Genomic DNA, 9,606 nt, shown 5'->3' with positions numbered 1-9,606 from the left:
TCTCAGGTAATACACAAAAGAGATTTTGCTAAATTGCACAAATCCACCTGCACCCCATTCCCCATTATATTAAGTTACTTGTACATGCTATGTGCTTTTAGGCATATTTCCCTTATTAAAGGTATAGGAATGCAGTCCATAGAAAACCATTCAGTCATCTGTGGTGTGTGCTGTTGAATTCAGAAGCTTCCTCTATATGAGATAAAGACACAAGGCAGGATCAGAGCTGGGGCCAGGGGCCTCCCTGCCTTCTTTTGATTGACAGGTCCGTATGCTATCCTGCAAAGCAGCGTCGAGCAGAGCCCCTGTCAAGAGGGTGGCAGACACACATGCATACACACACACACACACACACGCACGCACGCACGGCTGACAGTGGCCACGCCACCAAGGGTACGCGGACCACCGGGGGCTGCATTGCAGAAGGAGGCATTGTCACAAGGCAGAACCGAGCCATGGCATTTTCCAAAAGGAAGCCCTGGCCTTTCATGCAGCGCATTGGACGGGGGGTGGAGGGGGGGGAGGGGGCGGGGGGGGAGCCCTCACGTTAGCGCTTCTTCTTCTGTTGGTTCTGGGCACCCAGTGCTTTCGGCTCGCTGTACTGCACCTGTAAAAACAAACAGAGGCTTGGTCAGAGGCAGGTAATCCGAGCTCAGCCAAGCGCACGCTAATGGCTCCCCTGAGGAGAATCCAGTGCACGGGAAAGCGAGGCGGCCGCGCCTGTAATGAATCATTTTTTAAACACAGGAGCAGAGGGGATTAATCACAAGGAGGAAGGATTTGAAAAGTCAAGGGTTCCTCACTTTGCCTTGCCCGCACCCCCCCCCCCCCCCCACCAGCACCACCACCCCAGCCCCCCCACTCCTAACCATAGCCCCCTGCTCCACACTGGAAGCAGACATCAACTGCTAGAGTCGACCTGCTAGCCGAGGAAGCCCGTAAAATAAAAAAAAATTGAAAAAATGGAGAAATCACTCATTGCCGGTTACGTCCTTTCTGAGAAAACTTTGCACGAGCCTAATTACAGACATGCTATGCAGGAGTTTCTACTGGAGCTGTGTTGACAATTTCATTCTGTTTATAAATAATCGCCTGCTTCCTTCACTTTTCCTTGCAAACAATGGATGTTTACCTCATATTCTATACACAGACCTTGACCTTTGCCCCGTGTTTGCTTCCTCCTTTAAGTTTCTCTTAGTTACAAGGCATTATAGAGGGAATTTTCTTTCAGTTGGCACTTTCAAATTCAAAGCATTTACTACATTCAGTTTTTATTTCAATTCAAACAAATGCAAATTAGCTTTTAGGGTTAATATTCAATAGATTAGGGTTAATATTCAAAGACTGAAGATTGAAGACTTTGCAAGATTGTTATGGTGTGTTTTTAAACTGAAGCATAGTAACACCTCAACAATCAGTGAAGGTCTTTGACGAAAAAACGCATAATTTAATTAACTAATAGTTCATCAACATCTTTTGCAAAAGTTGCAAAAGTAGACCGTCAAAAAATTAGACTGTGGGTTTAGCGTTTATAACACAGAATTTTGAACATCCTAAAAAATGTGTAAAATCTACTGAAATGTTTTTCTTTCTTGCTTTCTCAAAAAAAAAAAAAAAAATCTCCCGGTTGTGTGGCACTAAGGTAGGGACTCCTGTCTAATTAGCAAGCCCTGATTACCAGACTGAGAGACAGACAGCAGGAACAAAGAGAGAGACGGCTGTGCATCACAACATGAAACTGTCCTCAGATCCGACAGATGCTTCTGGTTTGAGGACAGAGAGGCAGCCGTCACAAGTCCAGTTTTGAGGGCTGCTTTTGAAGAAGTGCGCAAATATCGGCTGCCAAGTCATTTAGGAAGGAGTCAATTTCAGCTTTTATACTTGCTGATTTGTAATTTTTAGGACATAAAGCTTGTAGGCTTCTAGATCATTTTCATTTTTAATGTCTTTTAATGTCTCGGTTAGTCTTGAATAAGTTATTTTAATTGACAGATCTTACGTAATTTACAATACTTATTTATTTATTTGCGTGTTTGTTAACATTATTTGCACAGATCCGAGATGTGTTACTGAACAGAGAACTTTCTGATGAGTTTTTGTGGCGGCTCACACGAATAGACAGTTCTTGACGATACTGCAGTTTACTAAAGTGCTTCAAAAAAGGTCTTGTAAATCCAAAAGAAAATGTTTGCCATCAAGTTTTGCCAACGTTCAGTTTGATATGGAAAAAACCCCCCCGAAAAAAACCCTGTCCACAAAAAAAGAAAAAAAAAAACAAGCTGTTATGGCATCCTTCTGCAGCATGAAGAGACTTTGGCATGACTTTGCAGTCTCTCATCACACCAAAAAAAAAGCCTGTTTTCCCGACTCTACCAAACATCTGACACTGAGACCAAAGTGAGTTTGTGAGGAAGAGGGTAGGAAGAGACACGGGATGCTGCCAGAGAGTGAGAGGGTCTGGCCCTAGCATCAGCATGGCACGTATCAGCAGGATAGCAATGTAACCGTGAGTGACACACAAACCACAGTTAATATACCATCGCATATGGTGCTCAGCGGGGCGGCCGTGACTCGCCGCATCATTAATTGACTCCTTCAACCTTATATGACGAGGGGGCTGCCACTCTGTTTCCCCACTCTGGATAGACCCCTGGCCAATCCTGGGAGTGACACCACCCCGCTTTTATCACAGGCAGACAAAACTGATAATCAGGAACAAGGCTGGAGCTGAGACGGCTGAGGACAGATCAGAGCCGACCCCATCCAGGCGTCGGGGTGATTTCCATCAAAACGCAGAGAGAAATAATTGGGCCGAGGGGCTGCTTTAAAGGCACGACGAGTCTATTAATAATCAAACAAAGCCAGGGGATATATTCTTACAACACTTGGGAATTCTGTTAGAGCAAATAATGCAGCCATCTTTGGGGAATTCCCATCCTGTCCACCCCGCTCTCCCTCTCCCTCTCTCTTTCTCTCTCTCTCTCTTTTCCTTTTTCTCTCTGTATGTAAAATTGGAGCCTTACCTTTTGAACATCAGAAGGCACCCTCTTGAGAAAATCCAGTATTTCATTATTGTCAATGGCGTAGGGGTTGCGCAGCCTCTTGGTAAATTTGTTAATGCCTGCGAAAACAGGCAAGCATTAATAAATAAAGTTATCATCCACACCTGCAGGGACTGTATTCAAGATAGGCAACAAAAAAACCCTGACCCGCTGAATTTCTGTCATTATTCTCTATTGCATGTGAATTATATATTGTGATGCATTTCCAACCATTTCCAGCTAAGAACCAGACTAAATCCTTAGAGGAATTGCTGAGTGTTAGACTATTGTATGGACAGCTGTTGGCTTGGTAATGTCAGTATAATGATGATAATAAATACACAACCGATCCCAGATACTGTGCTAAAACAAACATTGCTGGATGTATAAATATATATTCTTGAAAGGTGCCAACTCAGTGTCACACAGCTAATGACATTATTATGACTTTATGTTTTTATTTTATTGTTTTCTTTTGACTTTTAACAAACAGTATGGCTGAATATGTACAGTTAAAAAAAAACAACAACTGTGTGTTGCTTTGCTGCGGGTTGAACTCTTTGTCCTCCTAAAACAACTCGTGGCTCATCAGAGACAAGGGAGGTACATTATAACCATACCATCTCATTCTTTTCACTAGTATATTACCTGCACGCTGTAAGTACACGTTATATTATATTGCTGCTGTTTATAGCCTGTAACTGTAACTGATTACAACAATAAACCAGTATTACTTATATTGATATTAGAAATAATTGCAGGGCTGAAATGTTACACTGCATTGTTAAATGTAGGCCAGAGTGCACAGTTTGTGTATTTTTAAATATCACAAAGTCAAAATGTATTTTTCCACCCTTAATCCACACCCAATATGGAATATTTCTGTATATTATTATATAAACCTTTCCCATCAAAATATGTGCCTGGACATTTCCATCTATCCTTTTTTTTCCCACAGATTTCTGATTTTTGTTTTAGCTTCCCTTCACACAGGCCTCTCGGAGCCGCCTCTTGACATGGACATCCTACAGGAACTAGCACATGGTGCTGGGAACATTAGCACTGCAGCGGAGTAGCTGATCACTGTCAGCACTCTTCCACCAGCTGCTTTCTGCACCTTCACTAAACCACATTCCACACTGAGTAAACTGGAAACCCAGCGCATATCAAGACTCTGATCTGCTGGCATAGGCAGCGGCTGTGGATATGGATGACTTTTCAAATGATTTTAGTCAGGCTTCCCACAGCGGTGCCAGCTCAAATGTTACACACGCAAGCTGTGTGAATATATACCTTATTAAAAAAAAAAAAAAAAAAATATTGAATTATAGAATAGGAACGTAAGTTATGATTGGAAAAGGTATGAATGCATTCTGTCACTCACCCCACAGTAAAACAATGTATCTCAGTGGTATGTAATATAGCACAAGGGTGGCCAGGAAGAGTACCAAGCCAGCCAGGTAGGACAGGAACGGCACTGACCAGTTAAAAGTACTGCCGGGAGATAACAAAAATGGAGAATGATTACGAAAACAGAGATCTACAGTTAGTATGAATTCAGACAACCATGTTAGCAGGAAAATATATCAACCAATTATTTTCCACAGCGCTTAGTTTATTCTAGAAAACATTAATCACTAAACTAAACTCTTATAGCATATGGCTTAATGAGTATACAGTAAGACATTCTCAAGTTCCTTTTGTCCCAGAAACATCTTTTCTCTTCTCTGAATGTGGTTGTTTGAACTGAGCCGATTCTGGAGTTACACATAATACAAAACCTCGAGTAAAATTTTTACAAAAATTAAGATTTCACACATTTAATGATGTGCTTATATGATTCAACAAGCAAAGGAAAACATGTCTAGTGAGTGCTTACTTCTTAATTCTCTCCCCAACGCATGCCGCTTCATCCAGTGTATTCTGAACAGTGAGGATGATTTCTTGAACCATATGGAGTTTCTCCATGAGTCCTCTTTTCTCTGATTCCTAAAAATAAACGGGGACTGATGAGGGACGTCAAATGGGGAGACAGAAATAGCAGACAAAGCACAGTTTTATTTCCTGTCTGCCATCACAAGTAATTCATCTACTCAATGGGCCATAATGAGCCAACTCCACATCTCTTCAGTCTCAGCTTTTGAAAATGAGGCGACTTATCCACAAGAGCTGTCACGAGGATTCGCTTGGAGATTTCAGCTTTTGTCAGCCATGAAACAACAGAGCTGCTACACAATCAAAGATTAAGTGGAGAAAGAAAAGGGGAGGAAAAAAAAGATATAAAATGGCCATCACCAATCAGGCTCTCTCAGGGATTGGAAACGAGGGAGGAGAGAGGAAGAGTGGAACTTGTGAGGGTGTCAAATCCACAAGTCTCCACAAGACAAGTCTAAGCTTGTTTCTCAGTGTGCCACTATATTCTAGCCATCTCTGGACAGCTTGTCTGCACTCACACTTCCATGGATGAGAAAGCCAAACCTCATCCACCTTATGTCAGGAGAGAGGATAGGGGTAAGGGAAGGTTGAAAGTGGACCTTCAGCACAGGTACACTTAACGTATCTAGGGCTGTGACAAAATGCTTCTGAAATTCTGCTGCCTTATCTAATTGGAGGTTTTGTGTGATTTTTTCCTATATACTCATATATCTAACCACATTCTGTTGTGGAACGATTTCAAGACACAGACCAAATGGACTTTGTGAAGCATTTTATGTATATAAAAAAAAAAAAAAAGAAAAAGGCATTTGGCTTAAAGGAGACTGTCAAGAGTGATCTGATGTCCAAAGAGACAAGATCGTATCACAGAGCCCTACAGCGTCAGAGTTCCAGAGTGGAGCTTTCCACAGGGACGGAGCAGGCTCAAGATAACACGGGTAATGTAAGCCAAAGAGGACCAAGATTCCCCACATCAAAAGGAGAGAATAATGACAGGAATCATGACAGAGAGGGAGAGTGAGAGAGAAAGAAATCGACAAAAAAAAAGGGAGAAGGGGTGGGGTGGGGTGGGGGGGCATTAGATTGACTGAAGGATGTGTAGTGTGTATGTTTGTGTTGAAAAGCACTGGCTTGAGTGTCTTTATCAGAGCTGGTGAGCTTGCCCCTGGGACAGGCCGAGCAGACACCCCATGGTCCCTCTCCAGGCTGGGACCCAGACACAGGAAACCAGTCATTCCTTCTCTCTGCACACCCTGTCTGTACCAGCATAGCAACTCCTCATAAATCACAATGCTGAGAGCCCATGAGTCTCTACTGCTTTTTCGGTTACCTAACAATCTCTTCATTTCATTTAGTCATGACTGTTCTGTGTCTCTGCAATGGACTGGTGACCTGTCCAGGGTGTTTCCCTGCTTTTCGCCCCAGTGGGATAGGCTCCAGCACCCCCCTCAACCCAAATTAAGTTAAGAGGCTTAGAAAATGAATGTTCCATGTCTCCCAAGCTCACACAACATTCTTAACGAAACAAAACAAAAAGATAAAAGCCATAGACTTTTTCATCAGAGGTTGAAATCGTTCTTGTGTTTTGGATCATCTTTCTCTTTCTCCCCTCCTCATATCTCTGTCTTTCTCTGGTTCCTTCAGTTGAAGGAGGGCGAGCTACCTGGGTGTCCTAAAAGCCATTAAGGGCTATGTTTTTGGGACTCCCCGCTGACTTTGAGAGTCTAGACTGTGTGTCAGTGAGAGCAGACGTTCTACGTCCTCCATTCATCCTTTCATATCTCTGTCTAAACTTTTTTCAGCCTCCAGATCACAGTAGAATGCAGCCCAATGGAGGCTACAGTTTTTTCTGCTCATCTGCAGAGGACATACATACAAGGTAATTTGTCACAAACAGCTCCGGTAACATCAAATGCTAAAAACGGAGACCGTGAGTCTTTCATGTTAATGGGATTCAAAAAACTACAAAAAAAGAGCATGTGTAGGGTTGACAACACCAAGTTTTCACCATTACTGTAATTTGTCTTTTCTAAAACTCTCTTTTTAACTACCCCATTTTGCAAATCTGGCACGACTTTATATGACGATTTCTTTTCTTTTTTTTTTTCTTTTTTATCCGTCTCTGTTTATTCACTTTCTTGTGCTCTTTGCATACTGCTGAGCACTAGAAAACAAAATCTCAAGGCATTTCTCTGAGGAGCCAGGAGATGGTTTTCTTAGGAAACAAAGTGCATCATACACATTTACAGATCAAACAAAAAAAAAAAACTGTGTCAGATCACATCCTCATTTAAAATGAGATTTTAAAATGCTACCTTTTTAAGATGACTTTATGAGGGAAGAGATTTGATCTACGGTACAAAGGTAAATGGGAAATGTGGTTTCACAGAGACGGTGGGGTCCAATCAAAAGCATCAATATAAAAAAAAAGCTCATTTAACATTCCTTTAATTTGACTAAATGGCATCGAATTTGAATATTCATTCAAAGCCTGAGCAAATGTTTTTCGACTCACTTATTCCACAAAGACAAGAGCCTTGCATATAAATGATAAACACCTGTGTTTCTGGCATTAGCTTGCCACGCGGTGCTGAAACAGGATCACAAACAAATGGATATATAAACAAACAGAGTATGAGTAGGACTTGGTGGAAACACTGCGTGCCACTGGTTCACCCAATGACATCAGCACCCTATACTTGTACAGAGGGCTGGAAGTGAGGCATTGGGTGCGAAACATCGGTGGGGAAGGTGGAGGTGGTGGAGGAAGTGGGGTGGCCCTGGAGTCTCGCTCTCTTGTCCCCCCTGAGGCCCAGTCTTCCCGACAAAACCAAAAAGCAAAAGGGAGAGCTGACACCCAAGCACCTAGGCAAGAGAGGCCCATGTCACGCGGTTCGTGTGGGGGTTGGGGGGAGGTTGGGGGGGGGGGGGGGGGGGGGTTGGTGTTCCTTTCCTCTCTAGTTTTCCGTTATGATTACATACTGTCTATGAGCGCAATGCGACTGATACCCAAGGCCAAAGGGAAGTCACTTTGCCCGCACATAATTTGTAAGCGGTCTCTGTGTCCCCCGAGGACAGATTTGTACTTGTAGGAGAGATCTGTTCTGTATTATCCGTGCTGTAACACAGCCTCTCTTCCTATCGTCTTTCTTTAGCGTCACGGCTTTGCGTTCCTGGTTCTCCACTGGAGGTTTACATATTCTCTTCCTTCGGGGGGAAAAACACACAGAGTGGTAATGGTAACCTTCTCAGAGGGGATAGCCTTTATTCCCATCGTAACCAAAAGGCTGGGGAAAAAAGCACCGCCTTTGAAGTTTTCAAATTTAGCAGTGATCATTCTTTAACCCTAAACATTAGCTGAGATGCCTTTGATATGAGGTGTAAAGCTACACGGCACGATCTGTCTGTATGATATCTATTTTAAAAAGTCACAGCAAAAAAAAAAAAAAAGGAAAAAATCATTGCAAGACTTTGAAATAAGCCTCTTTAAATTAGAGCTGACAGCTTAAAACAAACATGGACAGCTGGTTAATTAAGGAAATGAAAGGAGATATTTCATTTTCACGCAATGTGAAAAAGGTTTACAGAAATACTGTATATCAGAGGTAAGATTACTCTACTAGCTCTACGGCATGGGTTTTCAAAAAAAGCTTCATCTGTGTCGGTACATCCTGGAAATGGCAAAAATTGAAGTTGTACGTTTTTATTACGATAACTGTTAAATTCAGTGCTACTCAGACTAATGTAACTAGTCGTCAGGAATTATGGATGGAATTAAATTACTAGTATTTTAATGTCTGAAGTCAATGTAGGCATTCAAATTCAATATTCATACAAGCCACGTATTTGCAATAATGCTACATTTTTATTTGGCTGCGTAGTCAACTTCCCCACCCAAGACTTAATACAACTGGTGTGCTGATAGGCGTGAGCTAATGCACTCACACAAACACAGATCCTATGTAGTTTCATCCTTGAATTAACTGCTTATTTCAGACAAAATTTGGAGAGAGGATATGTTTTTACAGCCCGTCGTTTCCTCTCCACAGACACAGTTAGCCCCAGGTCTTCACAGACGAATATATTGAGTGCATTATGGATATGAATCCCGGGTTGTGGTCATGTAGACCAGGGGTTACAGCTCTGAGGCAGCATGACACTTGTGCAGAGTGCGGTCACAAAGCAATAACACATCTCCCTATTAACTCTCTCCTCTCCATGATGCACTGCCCCGATGAATTATGACTGCTCTAACTACAGTCCCATGCAAATCTGATCATTCCACTGTTTCAGTGGATTCTCTACTAGAATGAATAGTCTAAATACAGCGTAAATGTAATACAAAGATGACATAATTGAACGGACATCTTGTTGTTTTTAATGGCCTATAATATGTTTATATTCATATGGCATATGAATATATGAAATAAAAAAAATAATATTAATAAATGTAATCTATCACTGCTTTTATACTTAGCCTTATGTCTCACTCGTGTGCTCTGTAATTGTTTGTTCTCACTGTTTTACATAATGAAATAGTGACAAAAAAGCATTTACTTACTTATCGCAACAAAAATGTCACCTTACTAATTTAGACATGTCTAGTGTGAAATCTTCCCCTCTGTTTCTG

At 41.9% G+C, this 9,606-nt stretch overlaps 1 protein-coding gene across 1 annotated transcript in view; it reads right to left on the bottom strand.

Annotated features, from left to right (window-relative positions):
- Positions 1-547: 547 nt before the first annotated feature.
- The window catches only part of mctp2a (multiple C2 domains, transmembrane 2a), a 35,232-nt gene continuing 26,173 nt past the window's right edge, over positions 548-9,606 (bottom strand). The window contains exons 19-22 of the mRNA XM_030765331.1: positions 4,921-5,030; positions 4,426-4,535; positions 3,024-3,121; positions 548-607 (exon numbers count right to left, since the gene is read on the bottom strand). Of these exons, the coding sequence (XP_030621191.1) occupies positions 548-607; positions 3,024-3,121; positions 4,426-4,535; positions 4,921-5,030 (378 nt within the window). The remainder of the gene's footprint in view (positions 608-3,023; positions 3,122-4,425; positions 4,536-4,920; positions 5,031-9,606) is intronic.

Source organism: Chanos chanos, chromosome 2 (assembly GCF_902362185.1).
Source record: "Chanos chanos chromosome 2, fChaCha1.1, whole genome shotgun sequence".
NCBI classification, from domain to species: Eukaryota; Metazoa; Chordata; class Actinopteri; order Gonorynchiformes; family Chanidae; genus Chanos; species Chanos chanos.
Note: the sequence above shows the minus strand (reverse complement) of the source record. Positions and strands in the feature narration are given on the sequence as shown.